Genomic DNA, 24,765 nt, shown 5'->3' with positions numbered 1-24,765 from the left:
CCTGGTTCTGTCGGCCTGGCAAAGGGGCCTTGTTCCTCCGCTGGTGCCCCGCCCAGGTTGCCGCGCAGGTACACAGACACCACATGCCCAGTGGGGGAGGTGCCCAGGCACTGGCATGAGGGGTTAACAGGGGAGTGGGGGGGAGGGAAGGGGGCGAACAGGACCTCTGGCCATGATTTCCTCAGTGACCCAGGTGTCCGGGGTGCCCCCCTGCCCCCAACACTGGGCCTGGGGCCAGTTGCAGTTCTTGGTTGTCACGTGGTTTCCCGGCTTTAGCCGGCCCAGGGGAGGAGCAAGGTCCAGAGTCTACTCTGCTCCGAGCAGGAGGCCGGCCAGAGAGGAGCAGACAGACAGACGGGTCTGATCGCTCCTGGTCTTGCAGCCATGCGGCTCCTCTGGGGGCTGATCTGGGCGTCCAGCTTCGCCTTGTCTCTGCAGGAGCCCAGGTCCCGGCGCGGCGCGGGGGCTGCTGGGCGGGCGGGCTGGGGGCCGGTGGGGCCGCTGCTGACCTGCCTGTTCTCCCAGGTTGCTCCTGTTTTCTCCTTCCGTGGTTCACCTGGGGGCCCCCCTGTCGGTGGGGCTCCTGCTCCAGGATGCTCCTCGGGGACTGGAAGTGAGAGGGTCCGTGTTCCTGAGAAACCCGTCCCATCACAATGCCCCCTGCTCCCCGAAGGTGGACTTCCTCCTCACCTCGAAGGAGGACTTCGTTCTCCGCAGCCTCCAGGTAGCTGGCCGCCCCGTCCTGCTGCGCTGAGCCCGCTCCGTCCCCCCGCCTCGGGGTCGGTCTGCTGGCGGCCTCCTTCCCTGGCTGTCTCAGCCTCTGGCTTTCTCCTGCTCTGTCTCTCACCCGCTCCCTTTCCCTCCCCCTCGCCTGACAGATCCTCCCCAACGGTGCCAACAGCTGTGGCCTCAAAAGCCTCCTCGGAGGCCCCAAGATCCAGCTGGTGGCCCAGTCACCGTGGCTGAAGCGCTCTCTGTCCAAAGAGGTGGACACTCAGGGCGTCAACCTGCTCTTTTCCTCGCGCCGCGGGCACCTTTTCCTGCAGACCGACCAGCCCGTTTATAACCCTGGCCAGCGGGGTGAGTCTCAGCCCCAGGGCCTCCCCCGCCATCCCCTTACGTGCAATAGCCGGAAAGGGCCGCACGGCAGGCTGCCTGGCACATGTTTGTCTCCCCTCCCTCCCTCCCTCCCACGTCACTGTCCCTGCTGCTCACCTCGCCCTCCGCTCCAGTTCGGTACCGGGTCTTCGCTCTGGACCAAAAGATGCGCCCGACCACAGACAGCCTCACGGTCACCGTGGAGGTGAGTCCCTGACCTCTGACCTTCCTGATCAGCTAGCGCTACTGATGTGCCCCCCCGCCCCCCCATGGCCACTTTTCCTCCCGTCGCAGAACTCACATGGCCTCCGCGTGCGGAAGAGGCAGGTGTACGCTCCCTCCTCCATCTTCCAGGATGACTTTGTGATCCCGGACATCTCAGAGTGAGCTCTTGCCCCCAGTTCCCGGTTCCCCTGCTCCCCACGCCAACACAGTGCCAGACCCGAGCTCCCTGAGCCTGTGGTTACCCCGCATCCTCCCCCAGGGAGCGTGGCTGGCTCTCCCAGGCCCTCTGGCACCTGCGGGCTGAGCCCCTCCCTGTCTGTCCTCAGGCCAGGGACCTGGAAGATCTCGGCCAGATTCTTGGACAGCCCAGACTCCAACTACAGCACCCAGTTCGAGGTGAAGAAGTACGGTGAGAGCCCGGCCGGTGTGGTTCAGTGGATACAGCGTCGGCCTGCAGACCAAAGGGTCCCGGGTTCGATTCTGGTCAAGGGCAGGTACCTCAGTTGCAGGCTCCTCCCCCGCCAGCCCTGGTCAGGGCGGTGCAGGAGGCAACCAAGCGGTGTGTTTTTCTCACATTGATGTTTCTCGCTGTCTTTCCCTCTCCCACTCTCCCTAAAAATCACTGGGAAAATGTCCTCAGGTGAGGATTAACCAAACAAAAAGAAGGACAGTGAGAGCTGGAGACACAGGCCCAGAAGGGCAGGAGAGGTGGTGGGAGCAGTCAGGGGTGGGGCGACCTGGGTGCCGCCACCCTGCGGGGAGGGAGTCCTCAAAGGCCCTTCCCTGGAGTCTGACCAGCCTACCCCTTTGCTTGGGTCAGTCCTTCCCAACTTTGAGGTGAAGATCATCCCTGGGGAGCCCTACATCCTGACAGCACCTGGCGTTCTTGGGGACATCCAGCTAGACATCCAGGCCAGGTAACTGCTGCGAGGGCTGCCCCTCAGCGTGAACATCACTTCCCTCCTTCCCCCCCCACCCCACCCCCCCGCCGCCCAGGCCACGCCCTCATCCCCTTCCCTGTTGCTCTGTGGCCGCAGGTACATCTACGGGAAGCCGGTGCAGGGCGTGGCGTACGTGCGCTTTGGGCTCCTGGATGAGCGTGGTGACAAGACTTTCCTTCGGGGACTGGAGAACCAGACCAAGGTGGGAAGGAGGGTGAGGGGGCGGCGGGGACCATGAGGCGGAGGGGTGGGGGGACAGGTGTCACCTGGCCGTTGTCTTCTCTGCCCAGCTGGCGGAGGGCCAGTGCCACGTCTCCCTCGCCAAGGCTGAGGTCCAGGGCGCCCTGGAGAAGCTTGGCGTGCGGCCGGCGGACCTCCCAGGGCTGCGCCTCTACGTGGCGGCGTCTGTCATCGAGTCTCCAGGTGAGTGCCTGCCGGGTTGTGACTCCAGACCCAGCCTCTGACCTCTGAGCTGACCCTCTGTCCTCCAGCACTGCCCCGCCCCCTTCTGACCCGCACGTGGGACCCGAAGCCAGGAAAGAGCCGGAAGCCTCTCTCCAACTGGGCTGCCGGGAAGCCCCTCTGTTTATTGTTCTCGCTCATCCGCCCATCCGTCTGTCCTCCCACCCATCCCCTCGCAGGCATGTTACTGTGTGCTGGCCTTGGGTCGCTCAGCAAACTGATGAGGGAGGGACGGCCTGTGCCCGCAAGCTCGCGCCTGGTGGGCGGAAACACGAGCGCCCCCTTGCTGTCCTGCCCCTTCTGGGTCCGCCTCCTCCCCTCGTCTGCCATGTCTTGCAGGGGGAGAGCTGGAGGAGGCCGAGCTCACATCCTGGCGTTTTGTGTCATCTCCCTTCTCCTTGGATCTTAGCCACACCAAGCGACACCTCGTGCCTGGGGCCCCCTTTCTGCTGCAGGTTTCCTCTGCAGGGGAGGGGCGTGGCGGGAGGGCACGGAGGGTGCCCCGCAGGAGGGCCCACGGCCCCTCTTCTCTCTTTGACCTGCCCCTCCACCCACCCAGGCACTGGTCCGCGACATGTCAGGCTCCCCCGCCTCTGACGTTCCCGTCAAAGTTGCTGCCACGTTCTCTCCGGGATCTGCTTCTGAAACACATGATAAGCGAAACACAGATGAGCACGGCCAAGTCCTTGTCTCCATCAACGTCCCTCCGACCACCTCGGAAGTGCAGCTCTCGGTAGGACTCCGACCACCACGGGGCACGGGGCGGGCAGGAAGGGCAGGGGGAGGGGCTGGTGCCTGGGTCCTGGCCACTGACCCTGCTGCTCCCGCCCCACCCCTTTCTCCAGGTGTCTGCAGGCTCCCTCCATCCAGCCACAGCCAAGCTCACCGTGAGGGCCCCACCCTCCGGAAGCTCCGGGTTCCTGTCCCTTGAACGGCTGGATCCTCAACCCCCTCGAGTTGGGGACAATTTCCGCCTGAACCTTCGAGCCGTGGGCGTCCGTGGGGCCAGCTTCTCCCACTACTACTACATGGTGTGCAGGAGGGCGGGTGCAGGGAGGGCTCGGCGGGAGGGAGCCCTGGGGGCGGTGGTTTCAGGCTGGGCACGTGCAGTGAAGAGGGAACCACTCTCGCCCCAGGTCCTGTCCCGGGGACAGATCGTGTCTGTGGGCCGAGAGCCCAGGGGGGCCCTGACCTCGGTCTCCGTGTTTGTGGACCACCGCCTGGCACCCGCCTTCTACTTTGTGGCCTTCTACTACCACGGGGGCCTCCCCGTGGCCAACTCCCTGCGGGTGGACGTCCAGGCTGGGGCCTGTGAGGGCAAGGTAACGCATGGGGGTGGGGGAGGGGCAGGAAAGGACGAGAAGCAGCTCTCCCATCTGACCCCCCCCCCGCCCGCCGTGCAGCTGGAGCTGAGTGTGGACAGTCACAAGGACTATCGCCCCGGGGAGGTGCTGAAGCTCCAGCTGCACACGGACTCCGTGGCCCTGGTGGCCCTGGGGGCTGTGGACACGGCTCTGTACGCCGCGGGCGGCAGGGCCCACAAGCCCCTGGACATGGGCAAGGTTTGTGAAGACCCTCTCCCAGCCCTCCCTCGTCCTCTCGGAATCATCCCAGCTGCCCGCCCGCTCCGCCCAGCCTCCCTCAAGCTGTGGGGCTTGGGCCTTATTTCCCCAGTGTCTGTGTCTCACATCTGTCCATCCCGCCCTCGCCACAGCCAGCCCTGCCCCTCAGCCATCTTGTCTCTGCAACAGCCCTGCCTTCTCTGGCCAGGTCTTTGAAGTCATGAACAGCTACGACCTCGGGTGTGGTCCTGGGGGTGGGGACAGCGCCCTGCAGGTGTTCGAGGCGGCCGGTCTGGCCTTTTCTGATGGACACCAATTGACTTCGACCCGAAATAGTGAGACCAGAGGAGGGAGTGGGATGGGTGGTGGGAGGCAGAGTGAGGAGGGAGGGCCCTGAGGGGTAAGGTGGGAGGAGGGGAGCAGGCAAGGGAGGCCACCCACCAGGGCTTGGCTGCAGCCCTGCTCTCTCCCAGGCCTGAGCTGTCCCAAGGAGCAGAAAACCCGGAAAAAGAGAAACGTGAACTTCCAGAAAGCAATTAGCGAGAAGTGTGAGTTGTGGGTGCCGATGAAGGTGCTTGCGCCCGGGGTCAGGAGGAGGGGCCTGCCTCCCGGCTCCTCTGCTCCCGAGGGGCCAGGCTGTGGGATTCGGGGCCAGAGGGCCAAGTCCTGGGTCGGCGGTGGGTGGGCAGGAGGCTCTGCGCGGCCTCCTGAGCTCCTCGCTCCCAGTGGGCCCTCCGTACCTGGAGGTGCGTCCCGTGCTCACCCCCGGCCCTGCAGTGGGCCAGTACACTTCCCCAGGGCCCAGGCGCTGCTGCCAGGACGGGCTGACGCGGCTGCCCATGACCCGCTCCTGCGAGCAGCGGGCGGCCCGGGTGCCGCAGCCGGCCTGCCGAGAGCCCTTCCTGTCCTGCTGCCAGTTTGCCGAGGGCCTGCGCAAGAAGACCCGGGCCCAGGGCCGCGTGGGCCTCGCCCGAGGTGAGCCAGGGGCGGGGCCCGAGGTGAGCCAGGGGGCGGGGCCCGAGGTGAGCCAGGGGGCGGGGCCCGAGGTGAGCCAGGGGGCGGGGCCCGAGGTGAGCCAGGGGGCGGGGCCCGAGGTGAGCCAGGGGGCGGGGCCCGAGGTGAGCCAGGGGGCGGGGCCCGAGGTGAGCCAGGGGGCGGGGCCCGAGGTGAGCCAGGGGCGGGGCCCGAGGTGAGCCAGGGGGCGGGGCCCGAGGTGAGCCGGGGGCGGGGCCCGAGGTGAGCCAGGGGCGGGGCCCGAGGTGAGCCAGGGGCGGGGCCCGAGGTGAGCCAGGGGGCGGGGCCCGAGGTGAGCCAGGGGGCGGGGCTCGGCCCGGGCAGGGCGCCTGGGCGGGCAGAGCCCTCCTCACCGCCGTGTGGCCCCCAGCCCTGGAGATCCTGCAGGAGGAGGACCTGATGGAGGAAGACGACATTCCTGTGCGCAGCTTCTTCCCCGAGAACTGGCTCTGGAGGGTTGAGTCCGTGGACCGCTTCCTCCAGTGAGGGCGCCTGGGGGCCGGCCTTGGGTCTGGGCAGGGTCGCGCCAGCCCAGCCTGTGACGGCTGCTCACCTTTCCCACCACAGGTTGTCACCGCTGCCGCTCCCTGACTCTCTGACCACCTGGGAGATCCACGGTGTGAGCCTGTCCAAAACAACAGGTGCGGCTGCCGCCGGCTCCGCCCTCCCCGCTGCCACCCCTCCACCCAGCTCCCTCTTCCTTTACTGCAAGGAAGGGGGTGCGGACAGCGGGGCAGAGATGGTCACCCTGCCCCCAGGGGCTGAGGTGCCCCCAGGCCTCTGATCTCTCCGCCTTCCCCACACCTTGCTCCACAGGCCTGTGTGTGGCCAGACCAGTCCAGCTCCGAGTGTTCCGTGAGTTTCACCTGCACCTCCGCCTGCCCATCTCCGTTCGCCGCTTTGAGCAGCTCGAGCTGCGGCCTGTTCTGTACAACTACCTGGACACAGATCTGCATGTGAGGCCTGGGTGTACAGGGGACACAGGTCTGCCCGAGAGGCCTGGGTGTACAGTGGACACAGGTCTGCCCGTGAGGCCTGGGTGTACAGTGGACACAGGTCTGCCCGTGAGGCCTGCGGGGGCCGGGTCACAGCGGGTGGGAGCCGTGGTGGGGAGGGATGAAGAGCCTGACGACCTGACTCTGGCCCTCCCGCTTCCTCCCCAGATGAGCGTCCACGTGGCCCCGGTGGACGGGCTGTGCCTGGCTGGGGGCGGAGGGCTGGCCCAGCAGGTGCTGGTGCCTGCACACTCTGCCCGGCCCGTTGGCTTCTCTGTGGTGCCCACGGCGGCCGCTGATGTGTCCCTGAAGGTGGTGGCTCGAGGGTCCTTGGAGTTCGCTATAGGGGACGCAGTGTCTAAGATTCTAAAAATCGAGGTGAATGGAGGACCCCTGAAGCCAGATCCCCAGGCTCCCAGACTTACCCCCTGACCCCAGCACCCTCTCTGCTGGCCAGGCCAGAGGCCCACCTCCCAAACCCAACTCCTTGGTCAGTTTGCCTTCTACAAGTCTGATCCCACTCTGCCTCCGAAGTTCAAATCCAAGTCCGGGGAGTCTGCACAGGGGCGGGGGGGGGGGGGGGGGAGGGAGGGGGCAGCTGCAGCCAGGCGGTGGGTGACCTCAGAGCTGCTTCCCCCGAGACAGAAGGAAGGCGCCGTCCACATGGAGGAGCTGGTCTATGAGCTCAACCCCCTGGGTGAGTGGCCTGGCCGCCGCAGTGTCCTGCGAGGGTTGTAGGTGGAGGAGATGGACACCAGCAGACTGACAACTTCCCATCTCCCCAGACCACCGAGGCCGGACCCTGGAAATTCCCGGCAGCTCTGATCCCAATATTATCCCCGATGGAGACCACAGCAGCTTTGTCAGGGTCACAGGTGGGCGTGTCCTCCAGGCCCGTCCCAGCGGCCACCCTCAGATGCATGTGAAACCTGTTTGGTGCCATGACCCTCTGACCCTGGGTCCCAGAGCTGCTCTCTGTCCTTAACCCCCTCTTTGCCCTGCAGCCTCAAGTCCACTGGACACCCTGGGCTCCGGGGGGGCCTTGTCAGCAGGAGGCGTGGCCTCCCTCCTGAGGCTGCCTCAGGGCTGCGGGGAGCAAACCATGGTCCTCTTGGCTCCGACCCTGGCTGCTTCCCGCTACCTGGACAAGACGGAGCAGTGGAGCAAGCTGCCCCCAGAGACCAAGGACCACGCGGTGGACCTGATCCAGAAAGGTTCCGGCGCAGGGCGAGCGGAGTGGGCAGGCCATTAAGGGCGACGGGCACCCCAGGCGGCTGGTGGGGGAAGGGGGTACCCAACGGGAATGGGGAGCATGGCCTCGGGCACAAATAGCAGCCGCCGCTCCTCTCCAAGGGTACATGCGGATCCAGCAGTTCCGGAAGGCGGACGGCTCCTATGGGGCGTGGCTAAGTCGGGACAGCAGCACCTGGTGAGCCTGGGGGAGTGCTTCTGGGTCCGAGCGCTGGCGGGCGGCTGGAGGGTGACTAACCGGGCGTCGGGGGAGTGGTCTGTGTTTCCTCTAGGGACCGGCCCACCCCAGCTGTCACTCCCTCCTCTAGGCTCACAGCCTTTGTGTTGAAGGTACTGAGTTTGGCCCAGGAACAGGTGGCCGACTCCCCTGAAAAGCTGCAGGAGACGGCCAAGTGGCTGCTGTCCCAGCAGCAGGCCGACGGCTCCTTCCGGGACCCCTGTCCCGTTATCCACAGGGGCATGCAGGTGCGGCCGGGGGCGGGGCCCAGGGCTGCCGGAGGGCGCTCTCCTGGCCCCGCCCCTCCTGGCTGACGGCTTCTCTCCCTGCACTGACCAGGGCGGCTTGGTAGGAAATGACGAGACGGTGGCCCTGACGGCCTTCGTGGTCATCGCCCTTCATCACGGGCTGGCCGTCTTCCAGGACGGGCGTGCAGAGCAGCTGAAGCAGAGAGTGGTAAGGGCGCCGCGCCTCCTGTGCCCCGGCTCTCCCTGCTGCTCCTCAGCCCCGGTCCGCCCACAGACCTCCCTCCGCGTCTTCTAGGAAACGTCCATCTCAAATGCAAACTCATTTCTGGGGGCAAAAGCGAGTGCCGGGCTCCTGGGTGCTCACGCCGCCGCCATCACGGCCTACGCACTGACGCTGAGCAAGGCCCCTGAGGACCTGCAGGACGTGGCCCACAACAACCTCATGGCCATGGCCCAGGAGACGGGCGGTGAGTCCAGGGGCCTCGGACCTCTGCGTGTGCCCCGCCGAGAAGGGAAGGAAGCACCTGCGGGGGCGCGGGGCAGGCAGGAGAGCGGGCGGGAGCAGGGCCGGGCGGCCGGCCTCCGCTCACGGCTGGCGCCCTCCCCCCCAGATCAGCTGTACTGGGGCTCGGTCATCAGTTCTCAGAGCAACGTGGTGTCGCCCACGCCGGCTCCTCGCAGCCCGGCAGACCCCGTGCCCCAGGCGCCGGCCCTGTGGATTGAAACCACAGCCTACGGCCTGCTGCACCTGCTGCTCCGGGAGGGCCGGGCAGAGATGGCGGACCAGGTTGCAGCCTGGCTCACCCACCAGGGCAGCTTCCAGGGGGGATTCCGCAGCACCCAGGTAGGCGCTGCCTTGGGGATCGGGGTGGGCGGCCCTGGGACCAAGCGTCTGAGTCCCGGTCTAACCTCCCCAGGACACGGTGATCGCCCTGGACGCGCTGTCTGCGTACTGGATCGCTTCCCACACCTCCGAGGACGGGGGGCTCAACGTGACCCTCAGCTCCCTGAGCCGCAATGGGTTCAAGACCCACGTGCTGCATCTGAGCAACCACCAGGCTCAGGGGCTGGAGGAGGAGCTGCAGGTGAACCGCCCTCACCTGGGCCTAGTGTGTGAGGCAGGACTCCCTGGCCCCGCCCATCCCTCGCTCCCCTGGTGCCGAGTGGCTGGAGAGCCACCTGACCTCAGCCGCAGGTTCCTCCCGGCAGTAATGTGCGGGGCCTCCCGGTGCTAATGCATGCAGGGCCTCCAGCAGTAATGCACGGGGGGGGGGGGGGGGGGGGCTCCCAGTAATGCTTGCGGTGGGCCTCCTGGCAGCGGGGGAGGCTGAGTGGAGTAGTGTGAGTGAAGGTGAAGGTGTCAGCTCGGGACGTGAGGGGAGAGGAGGAGCAGGGCTGTTTCTAGGGAGGAGGGAGGTTGGAACAAACAGGTGCCCTCCGGTGCCCCTCTGACATCACGTTCCCTTTTCTCCCCGGGAAGTTTTCCTTGGGCAGCAAGATTAACGTGAAGGTGGGAGGAAACAGCAAAGGAACCTTGAAGGTGAGAGCCCGCAGCACGGCCAGGCCAGCAGGGGGCGCTGGGCTGGGTGCACTCGCTCACTCTGGTCTGCACCTCCCTGGGCCCCTGCGGCCCCTCCCGCATCGAGCCACAGGCCCTGCTTCCTCCGTCTCCCCCTTGTCTGCGTGACACAACCCCTTCGCCAGCTGCCACTCCCCCCTGAGCCCCTCTGTCCCCTAATGCCCGGGCCCTTGTCACTTGGTCACCGACTCGGGGCTAAGACAGCCCTGGAGCTCCTCCCGCCCAAGCCCCACGCTCTGAGCCGTCAGACGAGCCTTTGGACTCTTCCCCGCCACCATGGTTGGGTCCCTGTACCTCCCTGGCCAGACGGGTACCCGCCACACAGGTCTCCTGGCCTAGAATGTCCTCCCCCTGCTTCTCTTCCCATGAGGCAAACTCCTCCTCCTCCGCACGCCTCGGCCCGAAGCCTTTCCCCAGCTTCCCTGCGGCCTCTGCAGGTGCAGAGCGCTGCCTCCCGCCTCACCGTCCAACCCGGCCCGGCCGTTCACGTTCTCCACTGGGGGGGGGGGGGGGCCCAGGCCTCACAGCCCTCCGCCGGGCGGTGCCCTGAGCTGTGCTCTGGAGAGAGGCCTGGGCCCAGGTGCCATGTGCCCTCCGCGCCCCTTGCTGAGCCAGGTCCTTCGCACCTACAACGTCCTGGACATGCAGAACACCACCTGCCAGGATCTTCAGATCGAGGTGACGGTCCTGGGCCACGTGGAGTACACAAGTGAGTGCTGGGGACAGGGCCACGGGGCCTCCAGGGGCTGGTGCAGGGGCGGAGTCTCAGTGCCCACCCCCCTGCAGTGGAAGCCAAGGAGGACTACGAGGACTACGAGGACTACGAGAACCAGGAGGGCTTCGCAGGAGACGACCCGGGGGCCCTTTCCCGGCCCGTGACGCCCCTGCAGCTGTTTGAGGGGCGGAGGAGCCGCCGCAGGAGGGAGGCGCCCAAGGTGGCCGAGGAGCAGGAGGCCCGAGTGCAGTACACCGTGTGCATCTGGTGAGCGGGCGGGCGGCGGGCGGGTGAGCGGGCGGGCGGGCGGCTGTGCCCGCGGCAGGGCACCCAGACCTCGGGGCTCCTCTCCGCAGGCGGAACGGCAAGGTGGGGCTGTCGGGCATGGCCATCGCGGACATCACCCTCCTGAGCGGGTTCCACGCCCTGCGGGCTGACCTGGAGAAGGTGGGTCGTGCCCTCAGGAGCCGGCTCCGCCCCTGCAGCCCCTGCCCGTGGCCCTCGGTGGCCGCCTCCCTGTGACCCTCTCCTTCTTTGCAGCTCACTTCCCTCTCTGACCGTTACGTGAGTCACTTTGAGACCGAGGGGCCCCACGTCCTGCTGTACTTCGACTCGGTGAGCAGGGGCGGCAGGTGTGGGGCACTGTTTACCGAGCACGTCTCTGCGGCTGGGGGAGGGGGCGGGGGGGGCCCTGCGGGCGGCCAGCGCTCCCAGGGAGGCAGGACAAGAGGGAGGCCATGCCGCCGGGGCCGGGGCTGGGGCAGGGGCAGGGGCCGAGCCCCTAATGTGGTTTGGGGCATCGGCAGGGGGAGCGGAGAGTGAGTCTGTCATAAAGCCAAATGTATTCCACCTGAGGGGGTCCTTTTTATTGACCGTCTAGGAAAGTGCACCTTCTTTTAGGAAGTGATGTTGGTCACAGATGAGTCGTCTCTGTGGCCTCGTTGGCTAAAACAAAGCTTTCAACCCTCTGATGGCCCTCAACATGTTCTGGATGTTTACTGAGGGAGCTGGGGGAGGGGAGGGGGCAGGGGAGGGCAGGTGCCGGCTTCGCCGCTCGCTCGCGTGGGCCTGCGGGTCCCAGGGGTGGGCATAGCGGCCGCAGCTGCCCTAGCAGCCGAGGAAGGAGGCCTGGTTGTAGCAGTGGTGAAGCAAGGCTACCAGGAGCGGGGAGGGGGGGGGGGGCAGGCAGAGTGGCTTTGGAGAATTTGTGCATCCTGCCCAAGTCCTGATGGAGGGGCAAGGCTGACCGTTCTGCTTGGCAATCAGCCGGGAAGGGGTTGGTGAAAGCGGGGGGGGGGGGGGAGGCCGTGGTAGAGGGGCGCAAGGCCGGCAGGCGAGGGGCGGTCGGAAACAGCCCGTCAGCAGCAGAGATGCTGGAAGCTAACCCTGAGCTGAGGGGAGCTTCGCGTGGTGTGTCCGCGAGGCGACACCTCACAGGCGCTCACAGGCGCTGGGGCCGGGCGGGCCGGGCGTCACCATCTGGGCAGTGAGGTCACCAGGGGCCTTGGGAGCAGTTCTGAGTGTGTGTGGCCGGAAGGTGACAGAATGTGAAGGACACTGAAGATGAGACAGATGAGACGGCGGACACCAGAGACAGGCCAAGGAAGTGGCGCACAGGCCTGTGGGGCCCAGAGAGTGGGTCCCTGACCTCCCCCCCCCCCCCCCCGCAGGTCCCCACCTCCCGGGAGTGCGTGGGCTTTGGAGCTGTGCAGGAGGTGGCCGTGGGGCTGGTGCAGCCGGCCAGCGCCACCCTGTACGACTACTACAACCCTGGCGAGTACCCGGGGCACCGGGAGGTTGGGGAGCCAGGACTGGGGCCTAGGGGGGCAGGGAGGTCCTGGGGCTCCAGACGACTGGCTGGCAGGAGGGCAGGTGCCCTAACGCCCCTCTCTGCTCTCCTCCAGAGCACAAGTGTGCTGTGTTTTACGGGGCCCCAACTAAGAGCAAACTCGTGTCCACACTGTGCTCTGCCGACGTCTGCCAGTGTGCAGAGGGTGAGGCCCGGGGGGGGGGTGGGGGGGCAAGGGGCCGGGGGCCGGTGGGGGGTGGGGAAGGGGCCGGGGGCAGGGGAAAGGGGCTGGGGGTGGGGGAGTAGGGTGGGGGGGGTGGGGAAGGGGCCGGGGGGTGGGGGGTGGGGAAGGGGCCGGGGCTGGGGGTTGGGGAAAGGGACTGGGGTGGGGGAGTGGGGTGGGGGGGGGTGGGGAAGGCGCCGGGGGCTGGGGGTGGGGAAGGGGCGGGGCTGGCCTTGCCTCACTGGGCCCTGGCTTCAGGGAAGTGCCCCCGACAGCGGCGTGCGCTGGAGCGAGGGCTGGTGGAGGAGGATGGCTACCGGATGAAGTTCGCCTGCTACTACCCCCGCGTGGACTACGGTCAGTCCCCGCCCTCGGGGCCTGGGGGGCGCCCGCAGGCCGCCCGGAGCTCACCTTCCTCCTGTCCCCGAACTCCTCACAGGCTTCCACGTTAAGGTTCTCCGAGAAGATGCCAGAGCTGCCTTCCGCCTCTTCGAGACGAGTGTCATCCGAGTGCTGCACGTCTGTACGCGGGGCGGCGGGTGGAGGGAGCCGTGCGGGCCTGGCGCCTGGAGCAGTAAACACTCAGAGGCCGGGCTTCCCCCTCGGCCTCTTAGGAGCTCGGGCTTGTCACCGGAAGGCAGCGCCCGCGGGGAGTGGCGGGTTCGGTGGGGGGGGGGGGTGCAAGGCCTGGCCGTGCAGTCCCCTCTGACAGCTCTTGTCCCGCCCCCCTCAGCCAAGGATGCCCAGGCCGCTGCTGGTCAGACCCGGAACTTCCTGGTTCGAGCCTCTTGCCGCCTTCACTTGGAACCCGGGAAAGAATATCTGATCATGGGTCTGGACGGGACCACCCGTGACCTCAAGGGACAGTGAGTTCGCTGGGCCCTGGGTCTCTTGCTGCCCTCACCCGTCCTGAGGGCGAGGATCCCCAGCACCAGGCCCTGCCCCTCAGGTGCCAGGCGCCAGGTGCCGCGGGCTCGCTCCCCTCTGCCCGTCCTGACCCCGCTGATGGCCCTGTGCCCCGCAGACCCCAGTACCTGCTGGACTCGAACAGCTGGATCGAGGAGATGCCCTCGGAGCGCCTGTGCCGGAGCACCCGCCAGCGCGCCGCCTGCGCCCAGCTCCGCGGCTTCCTGCAGGAGTACGGCACGCAGGGCTGCCAGGTGTAGGCTGCCCTCCCGGGAGGAGCCCCGGGCTGGCCCGGCTCAATAAACACCTTCCACAGCCAAGCGTCAGTGTGTGTCTCAGCCCGTGCCTCTGGGTCCTGGCCAGGCCAGGGTTGGCATCATCTCCGGCTCTCGGAGCCTGGACGGCCCTGGGGTGCCTGATCCTCCCAGGTGACTCACCAGGAGCTCAGTCCCTCATCGGACCACCGAGCAGACTTGTGACCCGCAGCCCGGCCTCCACCCCAAGGCCTGCCTTCGCCCTGCCTGCAGGCCTCCACCGCCGGGGTCGCCAGTCTTGCCTTCTGTCCTGGCACAGCTGGCAGGTTGGGCTGTTGTTTCCACTGAGGCCTGGTCTGGGGAAAGCCTGTGGTCGTGCATTGGGAGCACCCCAGGGTTGCATAGCCCCCAGGTCCGGGTCTCTTCCAGGGACTGACCTCAGCCAAGCCAAAGGCTGCCTTTGGTGTTTGCTAATACTCCAGGAGACTTCCACTGGGGTCAACCCTCCCCCGTCTGCCTCGCTCCCCTGCATTTGGGACGCCCTTGGGTCTGAAGGGCTGACCTAGAAATCCATCCCGAGATTTGCTGACATCCCGCAGCCTGCCATTCAGCCAACAGAAACGGGGCGCCTCTCTTCAGGCCCCGCGTGCAGTCCCGTCCCCGAGGAGTGCTGCTGGGCATGCGGTCCTGTGGGGAGGGTGGGGCATCTGACCTCGCCTGGGGGAGGGGTGGGAGGGCGGCCGGAGGAGGTGACATCTAAGAGGCTCTGAAGGCCGAGGACTTGGGAAGAGAGCGAGGCTCGACGAGGGGTTGAGGCAGGAGAAAGGGTATGAAAGGCCAGGCAGGGAGCAGGGCAGGGCCCGGCGTGGGGCGCAGGAGGCGGGATTCGGATTTGGTGGGCGGTGGGAGAGATGGGGCTGTTTGCCCGCCCTCTGGGTCACCCCCTCCCACCCCCGATTCCGTGCGACTTAAAGTCCTGGCCTTCCCAGCACTCCAGAGGCCGCCCAGGCTGTGGTGTGTGCCCCAGGCTTGCCCATCAGGCCTCGCTTCCCGCAGCCGTCCCCATGCTGACGGCATAAGCCCATGGGTGAGAGCCGGGGGTTCAGCTGCAGCTGTGGGCCCGTTTGCTGCCCACCCCAGCAGCCCCGGCCCATGTCTCCCACCGGCTCTGCCACCGGGACCCGCAGTTAATTCTCCAGGCCAGTGGGTGGGACAGCTGGGACCTCAACCCAGGCTCTCAGCCGCACAGCCTGTGCTCGGCACAGCTCTGAGCGGGGGGACCCTCCACCCTGGTGCTGGGGTCAGTTTGGAGCCAGGGCTGAGGAATCGGGATGGCGTGGGCCTCGGGTCACCTCTAACCTTTAACCCCAGGAGGCCTACCCTCTCCCTGAGCCATGCCCTCCTCTTTGGCAGGGCCTCTCCTCTGAGTCCCCCAACCGACACCTCATCCCTAAAATTGGTCCCTGATAGTCCTACTTGGTCCAGGGGGACCCTCTTATGGCCCCTGCTCCCAGGATGAGGTGGCCCCTGACCCCAGCTGTGGCTATTGAGCTCCTTCCTGGGGACTTTGGGGGCACGGGGGGCGCGTTGAGTTGTGCTGGGAAGCCCAGTGCCCTTGGCTGGACCTTAACCTGTGAACTCTGACCCCAAAGGCAGTCCTGTTCGGCCGGCCTGGGAGCAGGTGCCGCGGGCCGCAGAGCAGGAGGAGGACGAGGGGCCGTCCCCAGGGCCTCGCTCTCCCTGCCCTGGCTCCTGCCCTCAGGGCCTGAGCTACCCCTGGCATTTATAAAGCAGTTCCTATTTTTGGCTTAAGTTCCTCAAGTTGGTCTCTTTCTTGCAACCAAAAAGCATCAGGCACATGGTAAGAGCTCCAAATTGGGGACCATACAGTTCTTCGTCTTCAACTTTTGAGAGTGAAATGGGGCAATGATAACAATCACACGGACTAACGCGGGAACCCAGCAAACCCGCCACGTGGTCTCCCGCCTGTGCACGGGGAGAGCAGCACACAGACCGCTCAGCTCATCTTGTTTCCAGAGGGTCCTGGGGCATGTGAGGCCGGGACGCCATTTCCCGGAGAGACAGACTCTGCAGCATCGGCAGAGGGAGAGGGCGGGGCCAGAGCGGGCCACTCTCCCGAGTGGAGTGGCCGGTGTGGGCCGGAGGCTGATGCTGCCTGTGCAAGGTCAGGGTCGCGCTCTCCTTCCGCTCTTCTTGATGGATCACCAGAGAAAGGCCGGTTCTTTGAAATATGGACTCCCCAAGGCCAACGGGCCTGCTGCCCTCCCAAGAATGTGCCATCCTGTGGGCGGGCCCGTGGCCGGGGCGAGGCAAGGAGTCAAGGGCCCCAGAGCAGCCCCGGCAGCAAGATGTATGGGGGGCCCAGAGCTATAAGTGCCGCCGGGCTCGGCCGGGCCTCCAGCCATGCTGCTCCTCGGCCTGCTGCTGCTGACCGCGCTGGCCGGCGCCCGCCTGCTCTGGGGCCGGTGGCAGCGCAGGAGCCTCCACCTCCCGCCTCTTGCCCCTGGCTTCCTGCACCTGCTGCAGCCCAACCTCCCCACCCACCTGCTGCGCCTGGCTCAGACCCTCGGGCCTGTGTACAGGCTCCGCCTCGGGCTGCAAGGTGAGCGCCCCTCCCGCCTGCCTGCCCACCACGGAGGGGCAGGGGACTCCCTGCTGACCTCGCGTTGCGCTCCCCAGATGTGGTGGTGCTGAACTCTAAGAAGACCATTGAGGAGGCCATGGTCAAGAAGTGGGTGGACTTTGCCGGCAGACCCCAGATACCATCCTGTAAGGGGTGGGCAGAAGCGGGCTGGGGCCGGCGGGGAAGGCAGGCCGTGCTTCCTGGCCCCCCTGACCCCACCCCGACTCGCAGACCAACTGGTGTCCCGGCACAACCAGGACCTCTCCCTGGGGGACTACTCCCCGCTCTGGAAGGCGCACAAGAAGCTCACGCGCTCCGCCCTGCTGCTGGGCATGCGCGGCTCCGTGGAGCCCCTGGTGGAGCAGCTGACCCAGGGGTTCTGTGAGGTAGGCCGCCCCCCACAGTCCCGCTGCCCCCCCCCCTCCCCACAGCCGCCCTGCAGCCCGCGCTTCCTCCACAGCGCCTGCGGGCCCGGGCTGGCGCCCCGGTGGCCATCCAGGAGGAGTTCTCTCTCCTCACCTGCAGCATCATCTGTCACCTCACCTTTGGGGACCAGGTAAAGGCCCTCACCTCACGCGGGCCCCGCCCAGCCTCCGCCCTCCGCGCCCTCACCTGGCTGCACGCCCCGCCCCCGCAGGAGGACGCCGTGGTGCGTGCCCTTCACGACTGTGTGCAGGACTTGATGAGGACCTGGGACCACTGGTCCATCCACATTTTGGACATCCTTCCCTTTCTCAGGGTGAGGCGGGGGCCGGGCCCGGCCCGGCGGGGGGCGGGGGGCGGGGGGCGGGCGTCCTTCCCGCAGCCACTCTCTCCTGCTCCCTGCCCAGTTCTTCCCCAGCCCCGGCCTCCGGCGGCTGCAGCAGGCCATGGAGAACAGGGACCGCCTGGTGGAGGGGCAGCTGAGGCGGCACAAGGTGGGCACCGTGCGCGGCCGGCCAGAGCCCGGGCGTGGGGCTGCCCAGAGCAGGCGGCTCTCGGCAGCCGGGCGCTCAGGGGCCTCCCTCCCCAGGAGAGCATGGTGGCCGGCCGCTGGCGGGACGCCACGGACTACATGCTGCAGGGGGTGGGGAAGCCGCCGGCCGAGCGGGGCTCCGGGCAGCTCCTCGAGGGGCACGTGCACATGTCCGTGGTGGACCTTTTCATCGGCGGCACCGAGACCACCTCGACCACCCTGTCCTGGGCTGTGGCGTTTCTGCTTCACCACCCTGAGGTGCGCCCCTCCCTCCACCGGGTGCAGGCGGTGCTGGCCGGGCCGGGCTGCCTCCGAACGGGCACAAAGGCGCCCGCGGGGGCTCCAGGGCAGGCTGGCCCGCACTAGGCTGGCCCCATTTCCCAGGTCCAGAGGCGCCTGCAGGAGGAGTTGGACCGCGAGCTGGGCCCCGGGGCCTGGCGCTCCCGAGTCCCCTACAAGGACCGCGCGCGGCTGCCCCTGCTCAACGCCACCATCGCGGAGGTGCTGCGCCTGCGGCCCGTCGTGCCCCTGGCCCTGCCGCACCGCACCACGCGGCCCAGCAGGTGACGCCCGAGAGGTGGGTGCGCGGATGGCAGGCGGGTCCTGGCGGGCCTCTGACTCCACCCTGCCCCCAGCATCTCCGGCTACGACATCCCCGAGGGCACGGTTGTCATCCCCAACCTCCAAGGTGCCCACCTGGACGAGACGGTCTGGGAGCGGCCACACGAGTTCTGGCCTGGTGCGTGTGGTGTGGGGCGGGCGCCCGTGGGCGGGAGTGTGCGGGCCGGTGCCCGCTGCTGACCGGGTCTGTCCTCCCTCTCCCCCGCCTCCCCGCCCCGCAGACCGCTTCCTGGCCCCGGGCGGGAGCCCCGGCGCGCTGGCCTTTGGCTGTGGGGCGCGGGTGTGCCTGGGCGAGCCGCTGGCGCGCCTGGAGCTGTTCGTGGTGCTGAGGCGCCTGCTGCAGGCCTTCACGCTGCTGCCGCCCGCCGGCGCCCTGCCCTCCCTGCAGCCCCCGCCCCACGGCGGCGTCAACCTCACGGTGCAGCCTTTCCAGGTGTGGCTGCAGCCCAGGGGAGCGGACGCCCAGGGCCCGGGCCCCGGCCAGTGACGGGCAGGAGGCGTGCCAAGCTCGTGCCTCAGTTTCTCCTTTTATTGCTTCTGTACACCCCCACCCCCCTGTAAACAAAGTGCTGTGAGAGCGCGGTGGAGGAAGCCTCCTCTGGGCGGGCGGTGGCGGGCCCTGGCTCTCCTCGCGGCCCCTCAGTGCTCGGCGGGCACGCCTGGCTGCGGAGAGGGGAGCTGCTCAGCCTCCCCCGGCGGGCGCCCGGTAGCCTCTGGGTCGCAGCTTCATCTCCGTGAAGGGCACCGAGAACTCGAAGCCCTTCCAGTGGTACCAGCTCACTCCCTGGGAGGGAGGTGGGGTCAGAGCACACCCCCATCCGCTGCTCCCCCCGCCCCGCGCCCTGGTTCCCAGAAACCACTCAACCGCCGGCCCTCCCCGCTGCCTCCCACCCCACAGCAGAGCTGGTCCTCCCACCAATAAACCACCTCCTCCCCAAAGCACGCGAGGGCGCTGTTCCCCCCACGGAGGAGGCGGGGCGGGGCGGGGGGGCCCTCAGTCACCCGCCCGCCCTGCGGTCAGCCAGGCAGCAGCGCACCTGGTGGTCCACTGTGCTCCCGTAGAGCCCGTTGAGGTTGGCATAGTGGCAGTTCCTGTACCACCAGGCCCCTCGGTAGGAGACGGCGCAGGAGATGAGCAAGTTGTTGGGGTCTCGGTCTCGGGCAGAGAAGACACTGCCACTGTGGTAGCTCATGGAGTCCCCTGCGGGTGGGCAAGGTGCCCAGTGAGGGCCTCCCCCGCACCGCCCGCGCCCAGGCCGGCCCTCACCTGCCCCGCCCCAGGCCCGGCCCTCACCTGCCCCGCCCCCAGGCTGGCCCTCACCTGCCCTGCGCCCAGGCCGCCCCTCACCTGCCCCGCGCCCAGGCCCTCACCTGCCCCGCGCCCAGGCCCTCACCTGCCCCGCGCCCAGGCCCTCACCTGCCCCGCGCCCAGGCCCTCACCTGCCCCGCGCCCAGGCCGCCCCTCACCTGCCCCGCCCCCAGGCCCTCACCTGCCCCGCGCCCAGGCCGCCCCTCACCTGCCCCGCGCCCAGGCCCGGCCCTCACCTGCTGCCCTCACCTGCCCCGCGCCCAGGCCCGGCCCTCACCTGCCGTGCCGTGGTAGCCCTCCAGGTGGAGGCGGTAGTAGTCAGCAGCCGAGTTTACCCGGAAGGAGTCGTACTGGGCGAACGCCACCTCGCCCCCGGCCCGCAGGTCCACACGCATGGAGTAGTCCCCGGCGCTCGTCAGGCTGTGCAGGGCCTCGTTGCCTGGGGGCGGGACCCTGCTCTCACCGGGGCTCTGCTGTGCACCGGGCACCGTCCCTTCCCCGTCCCCCCATCCCTGTGGGGCACTGACCCAGCCAGAACTCCCCGGAGATGTTCCCAAAACCATGGGCGTAGTCCTCCCAGTCTCTCCAGAAGTCCGTGCGTCCGTCCATGCGGCGCTGGAACACCTGGGAAGCAGGTGGCACCTCAGCTGTGAGCCCTGGGCAGCAGCCCGCCCGCCCCGGCCGGCCCAGCTTCGGCTGCACCCACCAGCCAGCCGCCCCCGTCCGTCTCCATGTCACAAAACACGTCCAGCGGGCGCGCTCGGTCTCCATTGATGAAGATGGTGGTGGTTCTGGAGGTGCCCGCCCCGTTCTGCATCTCCTCCCCACAGTCCCGGGGGAAGGGGACCTGCAGTCCACCTGGGGGAGGGGCGCAGGGAGGGTCAGTCCTGCTTCCAAACCCTAGACCCCTGCTGCCCACGCAGCCCCGGCCCCAGGCCCCGCCCCAGGCACCAGTGGTGAAGGAGGTGGACATGGGCGGTGTGAGGCCCTCGCCCCACACGGCCCGGAGCCAGGCTCTGTAGGTGGTGGAGGGAAAGAGGCCCAGGAGCTGGTGAGAGGTGGCGCTTCCTGGGAGCAGGATCTCCTGTGGGACAGAGAAAGGCAGGTCGGGGACACGGAGGCGGAGCCCCACGGGGGGGGGGGGGGGGGCAGAGGCAGCCCCTGGAATGGAACCAGGGAGGGGCGTGGCCAGTGGGCAGGGGTGGGCACCTGGGTCTGTCCATCAGGGGTGTCGTAGGTGAGCAGGTAGCCAGTGGGCAGGACTTGGGGCTCAGTCCAAGTAAGCAGGGCCGTGCGGGGGGTCACTTCTTTGGCCTCCAAGTCCCGGGGGCCCTCCAAACCTGGCAGGGGATGGGAAGAGAAGATGGAGAGGAGGCCCTTTGCGCCCGCCCTCCCCGCCCCACCCCTCACAGGAGGTACCTGTGGTGAAAGTGATGCTGGCTGCAGAGGTGAGGTTGGGGCCCCGAAGGCCATGCACGGTGGCTGTGTAGTTGGTGTGGAGCTCCAGGCCCTGCAGGGGGTAGTCCACAGCGCTGCCCGGGGCCGAGGCCTGTAGAGGGGGGGCTGGACATGGGAGGGGGGCATCAGAGGCTGCCCTGCCGCAGCCCAGGCCGCCTCCGCTCATCCTCCCCGCCCTCGTCCCCCCCCCCCCCCCGGGAGCCGGCGCCGCTCACCGCCGGGGGCTGTGACCCTGAGGGCGTAGGTGTCCACCGGAGCCCGGGGCGGCTTCCAGTGCAGCCGGGCGCTTCCCTCCGTCAGGTTCAGCGCACGCAGCTGGGTGGGGCCGTCTGGAACTGGGGGGAGGGAGGCTCAGGGCGGACCTTCCTTCCCAAACCCTGCCGGGCCTCTGGTCCACGACTGGACCCTCCGACACCCCTCCCTCTCTGGCCACTCAGCCCTCTCCCGCCGTGGCCTCCCGCCCCGCCCCGCCGCCCCGCCTCTCACCCGTGGTGAGGAAGCCGGTAAGCGGCTCGCTCTCTTCGAAGCCTCGGACGGACACCACGGTCACCTCATAGTGCGCGCCTGGGACCAGCCCCCCGAGCTGCTGGGTCCGGGCTCCGCCGCCCACCTGCACGCTCCGGGGCTCCCCTGGAAACACAGTGGGCTCGGGAGCTGCGGGGAAGCCAGGAGGGCTGCGGGGGGGGGGGGGCAGAGTGGAGGGCGCAGGGGACACGAGACCAGTGAGGACATGGGCAAAGGGGGTCACCTCCGTCCACCAGCTGGTAGGACACTTTGAAGCTGTCGGCTCTGGACGGTGGGGGCGTCCAGCTGACCTTGACTGAGGTCTCCCCAATTTCGCTGAACTGTAGGTCCCGGGGGCTCTCCAGAACTGAGGGAGAGGTGTGCCGAGTAGTGGGGGTGAGGACGCGGGGCGGGGCTCCTGTTCGGGAGCCCCCTCCCGCCCTGGGCCCGCGGACGCCAAGCAGGGCCCGCACTCCGCAGCCCTGCGCGCCAGCCCGCCGGGCTCACCTGGGCTGAGGGTTCGGGCAGTGCCCTGCACGCTGTCGGCCTGGTGGGGCCCGCGCAGCCCGTACAGCGTGAGGCTGTACAGCGTCCCGGGGCGCAGGTCCCGGAGCACGGCCGAGAGCCGCGTCCCCGGCACCGTCACCTCCCGCTGCAGCAGGGGGCGCGGGTGCGGCTCCAGCGTGCTGGCCGCTGGGACCCCGTAGCGGAGCAGGAAGGAGTCGAAGGCCCCAGGGGGGGCCTCCCAGCTGAGCCGCATGGAGCTGGTGGTCACGTCCGTCACGGACAGCTGGGACAGCCGGGGCCCTGGCCCCCCCGGCGTCCGCCCGGCAGGAGCCGGCCCTGCACGGGGCGGTGGGAGGAGGTTGAGGCAGAAGCGTGCCGGCTGGGAGACTTGGGGCAGGTCCCCCTGCCACCCCGGCCCAGTCCCTCCTCTGCAGATGGCGCTGAGGAGGGGCTGGGTCCCCAGCACGTGCAGAGCCAGGGCTGCTTGCCCAGCGCTTCCTCCCGACGGCCCCCCTCATGTTCTTTCCCTGCTCGGCACTCTGGGCACCCCCCCCCCCCCCCCCCCCCCCCGCCGCCTGGTGCTACCTGTGGTGCCCTCCGCGGAGACGGGCCCCAGGCGCTTCCCTTGGTGGAGGCCGTAGAGGAAGAACGTGTAGGGGGTGCTGGGCTCCAGGCCTGACACGCGCACCTCGTCCTGGTCCCCGCCCACGAGCAAGGCCTGGGGCTGCCTGTCGGCGTCCCAATACTGCACCACGAAGGAGTCGAAGGGGCCCCGGGCCACCGTCCATGCGAGGCGCAGGGAGTCCGGGGTGCTGTCGGTCACGGCCAGCTCCCCCAGGCGGGGCCCTCCAGGGGTCTCGGGGGCCGCTGTGGCAGCTTGCCAGGGGGCGGGTGTGTCCTCTTCCGGGGCTGGGGGAGAAGCCCAGGGGAGAAGCTGTGTGTGTAGGAGCATGTCTGTGTGCATGTGAGTGCATTCGAGTGTGTGCACGTCTCGTGCGCGCGCGTGTGTGTGTGTGTGTGTGTGTGTGTGTGTGTGCACACAGCAGGCCCTCCCGACTCCATTGCATCGGCTCCTGAGTGGCCCAGGGCTGAGGGGGGACCTGGCATGGAAGCCAGGTGGGGGGAGGGAGGGCCTGAGGCCCTTCCAGCATCTTTCTTCTCTGGAATCTGCCACATCCCTGCTCTGGCCGAGAGGCCTGCCACCCTGGTCTCCCTGGGCACCAGCACTGTGGCCACGGCTGCTCTGTGGGCTCCTTCGCCAGGTCTGAATTGGAGCTGCCGACCGCCTCCACCCGTGTCTCCCCCACCCCCACTCTGTGCTGAGGGCCCGGGGGTGGAGGTGGCTGGTGAAGAAGGGGCAAGCCTGGGGGCTGCTGCTGCTCCAGGGGGGCTACGGGGAGAGGGGCCATTCTCAGAGCTGCCTACACCTCAGCCCTGGCAACTTCCGGGGCGTGGGGGTCTGGGAAAGGGTCCCTGAAGCGTGGCGCCAAGGACAGCGCCCGAGGGGACAGACCACGCTGCAGGAGGCGGGCCCAGACCCACCCACTTCCCATCCCTGCGCACCCCTGGCCGCACAGCTGGGAGGAGGGGCGGGAGGAGCCGGGGCAGAGCCGGGAGACCTCCCGCGTTGGGTGCGGGCAGGGTTCGGGGAGAAGTCTGTCTCCAGTGCCCTTGGGACGGTCCAGCGAAGAGAATCACGGAGTCCGAGAGCCCCTGGCCCCAACTGGCCACGCACCCCACCCTTGTCTGTGGCTTGTGGTCCTGGGAGTGGGTGAGGGTCAGAGACCCCCTCCGCCCCTCCCTGTGGCACCAGCCGCTCCCGTCCGCCCACCCCTTGCTCCCGGGCTGGGCAGAGGGGGGGATGCGGCGCTTCCTGAGCTCCAGGAGCTTGTTCATAACCTCTGTGCGGGTGCGGAGACAGGGCGGGGGGCGGCCTGCCCAGGGCCACGCAGCGGGCACTGGGATGTGAACACAGGTCTGCGGGCCTGCGGCCGGGCTCTAACCGCATCGCCAGCGGGGACTGGGCGACGCGCGCCCGGTGCGCAGAGCAGGCCGGCAGGGCAGGGCCCGGGAGTGTGCTTTCGGTGCTGTGGCTGCCGCGCCCGCGCCAGCTCTGGGGAAGGTGGGAGCAGGGCTGGGCTCACCTGTGGTGCCCTCAGCAGAGACGGGGCCCAGCTGCTTCCCGCCTGCCAGCCCATAGAGCAGGAACCTGTACTTCCTGTGGGGCTCCAGGCCGCCGACGGTGGCCTCGCGCTGGTCTGCGGCCACAGGCACCGCCCGGGGCCGCCCGTGTCTGTCCTTGTACTGGACCACGAAGGAGTCGAATTTGCCCTGGGGGACCGTCCACGAGAGGCCCACAGAGTCGGGCGTCACACCGGTCACTGTCAGCTCCCCCAGGCGCGGCGGTTTTGTGTCTGGAACTGGAAAGGAGAGAGGTGCGTGGAGAAGGACAGAAAAGGTGACCGAAGCAGACAGAGCTTCCTCGGGCCACGAGTCAGGAAGGGGAAGCAGAGGCGGGACAAGAGCAGCCGGGAAGCCCAGCCAGCACGCACCAGAAGGTCACCGGTTCGATCCCGGCCAGGGCACAGGCCCGGGCTGCGGGCTCCATCCCCAGTGGGGGGCATGCAGGAGGCAGCCGGTTGATGTTTCTCTCTCATCATCGATGTTTCTATCTCTCTCTCCCTCGCCCTTCCTCTCTTTCTAAAATCAATAAAAACACTGGGGATGGACCTTGCAACCCGGGCATGTGCCCTGACCAGAATCAAACCACGACCATTCAGTCCTCAGACCGACGCTCTAGCCCAGTGGTCAGCAAACTGTGGCTCGCGAGCCACATGCGGCTCTTTGGCCCCTTGAGTTTTTAGCAAAGGCCAGCTTAGGAGTACCCTAATTAAGTTAATAACAATGTACCTACCTATAGAGTTTAAGTTTAAAAAACTTGGCTCTCAAAAGAAATTTCAGCCGAAACCGGTTTGGCTCAGTGGATAGAGCGTCGGCCTGCGGACTGAAAGGTCCTGGGTTCGATTCCGGTCAAGGGCATGTACCTTGGTTGCGGGCACATCCCCAGTAGGGGGCGTGCAGGAGGCAGCTGATCGATGTTTCTCTCTCATCGATGTTTCTAACTCTCTATCCCTCTCTCTTTCTCTCTGTAAAAAATCAATAAAAAATATATATATATATATAAAAAGAAATTTCAATCGTTGTACTGTTGATATTGGCTCTGTTGACTAATGAGTTTGCCAATCACTGCTCTAGCCACTGAGCAAACCAGCTGGGGCAATAAAAATA

The 24,765-nt window shown here is 67.8% G+C and overlaps 3 protein-coding genes across 4 annotated transcripts in view; 2 read left to right on the top strand and 1 right to left on the bottom strand.

Annotated features, from left to right (window-relative positions):
- The first annotated feature begins 193 nt into the window (after positions 1-193).
- On the top strand, positions 194-13,703 carry LOC307105470 (complement C4-A-like). The gene is made up of 41 exons (XM_079781229.1): positions 194-446; positions 526-724; positions 879-1,080; positions 1,233-1,303; positions 1,393-1,481; positions 1,650-1,732; positions 2,144-2,240; positions 2,361-2,466; positions 2,555-2,687; positions 3,066-3,181; positions 3,286-3,459; positions 3,572-3,757; positions 3,863-4,048; positions 4,130-4,288; positions 4,497-4,623; positions 4,762-4,836; positions 5,066-5,263; positions 5,673-5,784; positions 5,870-5,943; positions 6,119-6,258; positions 6,466-6,675; positions 6,943-6,994; positions 7,083-7,172; positions 7,302-7,511; positions 7,651-7,726; positions 7,857-8,013; positions 8,105-8,221; positions 8,309-8,480; positions 8,625-8,857; positions 8,931-9,098; positions 9,494-9,553; positions 10,208-10,301; positions 10,379-10,574; positions 10,664-10,754; positions 10,848-10,922; positions 11,978-12,080; positions 12,212-12,301; positions 12,578-12,676; positions 12,759-12,842; positions 13,053-13,185; positions 13,344-13,703. The coding sequence occupies exons 1-41, from the start codon at positions 385-387 to the stop codon at positions 13,483-13,485; spliced, it is 5,241 nt and encodes a 1,746-aa protein (XP_079637355.1). The 5' UTR covers positions 194-384; the 3' UTR covers positions 13,486-13,703.
- A 2,189-nt stretch (positions 13,704-15,892) lies between these two features.
- CYP21A2 (cytochrome P450 family 21 subfamily A member 2) lies at positions 15,893-18,186 on the top strand (the record flags this gene model as incomplete). Its single annotated transcript, XM_079779690.1, has 10 exons — positions 15,893-16,102; positions 16,180-16,269; positions 16,355-16,509; positions 16,584-16,679; positions 16,761-16,862; positions 16,954-17,040; positions 17,136-17,336; positions 17,463-17,641; positions 17,714-17,817; positions 17,921-18,186. The coding sequence occupies exons 1-10, from the start codon at positions 15,904-15,906 to the stop codon at positions 18,184-18,186; spliced, it is 1,479 nt and encodes a 492-aa protein (XP_079635816.1). The 5' UTR covers positions 15,893-15,903.
- A 28-nt stretch (positions 18,187-18,214) lies between these two features.
- TNXB (tenascin XB) overlaps positions 18,215-24,765 on the bottom strand; it is a 63,709-nt gene continuing 57,158 nt past the window's right edge. For both annotated transcript variants that reach the window (XM_079780641.1, XM_079780642.1), the window contains 14 exons: positions 23,622-23,897; positions 22,063-22,386; positions 21,478-21,813; positions 21,215-21,337; positions 20,953-21,096; positions 20,682-20,801; positions 20,428-20,571; positions 20,218-20,348; positions 19,960-20,092; positions 19,715-19,866; positions 19,536-19,632; positions 19,286-19,447; positions 18,737-18,900; positions 18,215-18,483 (listed from right to left, as the gene is read on the bottom strand). In XM_079780641.1, the coding sequence (XP_079636767.1) occupies positions 18,382-18,483; positions 18,737-18,900; positions 19,286-19,447; positions 19,536-19,632; positions 19,715-19,866; positions 19,960-20,092; positions 20,218-20,348; positions 20,428-20,571; positions 20,682-20,801; positions 20,953-21,096; positions 21,215-21,337; positions 21,478-21,813; positions 22,063-22,386; positions 23,622-23,897 (2,408 nt within the window). In that variant the 3' untranslated portion in view covers positions 18,215-18,381. The remainder of the gene's footprint in view (positions 18,484-18,736; positions 18,901-19,285; positions 19,448-19,535; positions 19,633-19,714; positions 19,867-19,959; positions 20,093-20,217; positions 20,349-20,427; positions 20,572-20,681; positions 20,802-20,952; positions 21,097-21,214; positions 21,338-21,477; positions 21,814-22,062; positions 22,387-23,621; positions 23,898-24,765) is intronic.

This window comes from Cnephaeus nilssonii (genome assembly GCF_951640355.1).
Source record: "Cnephaeus nilssonii genome assembly, chromosome: 9".
Classification (NCBI taxonomy): Eukaryota; Metazoa; Chordata; class Mammalia; order Chiroptera; family Vespertilionidae; genus Cnephaeus; species Cnephaeus nilssonii.
The sequence above is the reverse complement of the archived record's forward strand: the minus strand, read 5'-3'. Positions and strand labels throughout refer to the sequence as shown.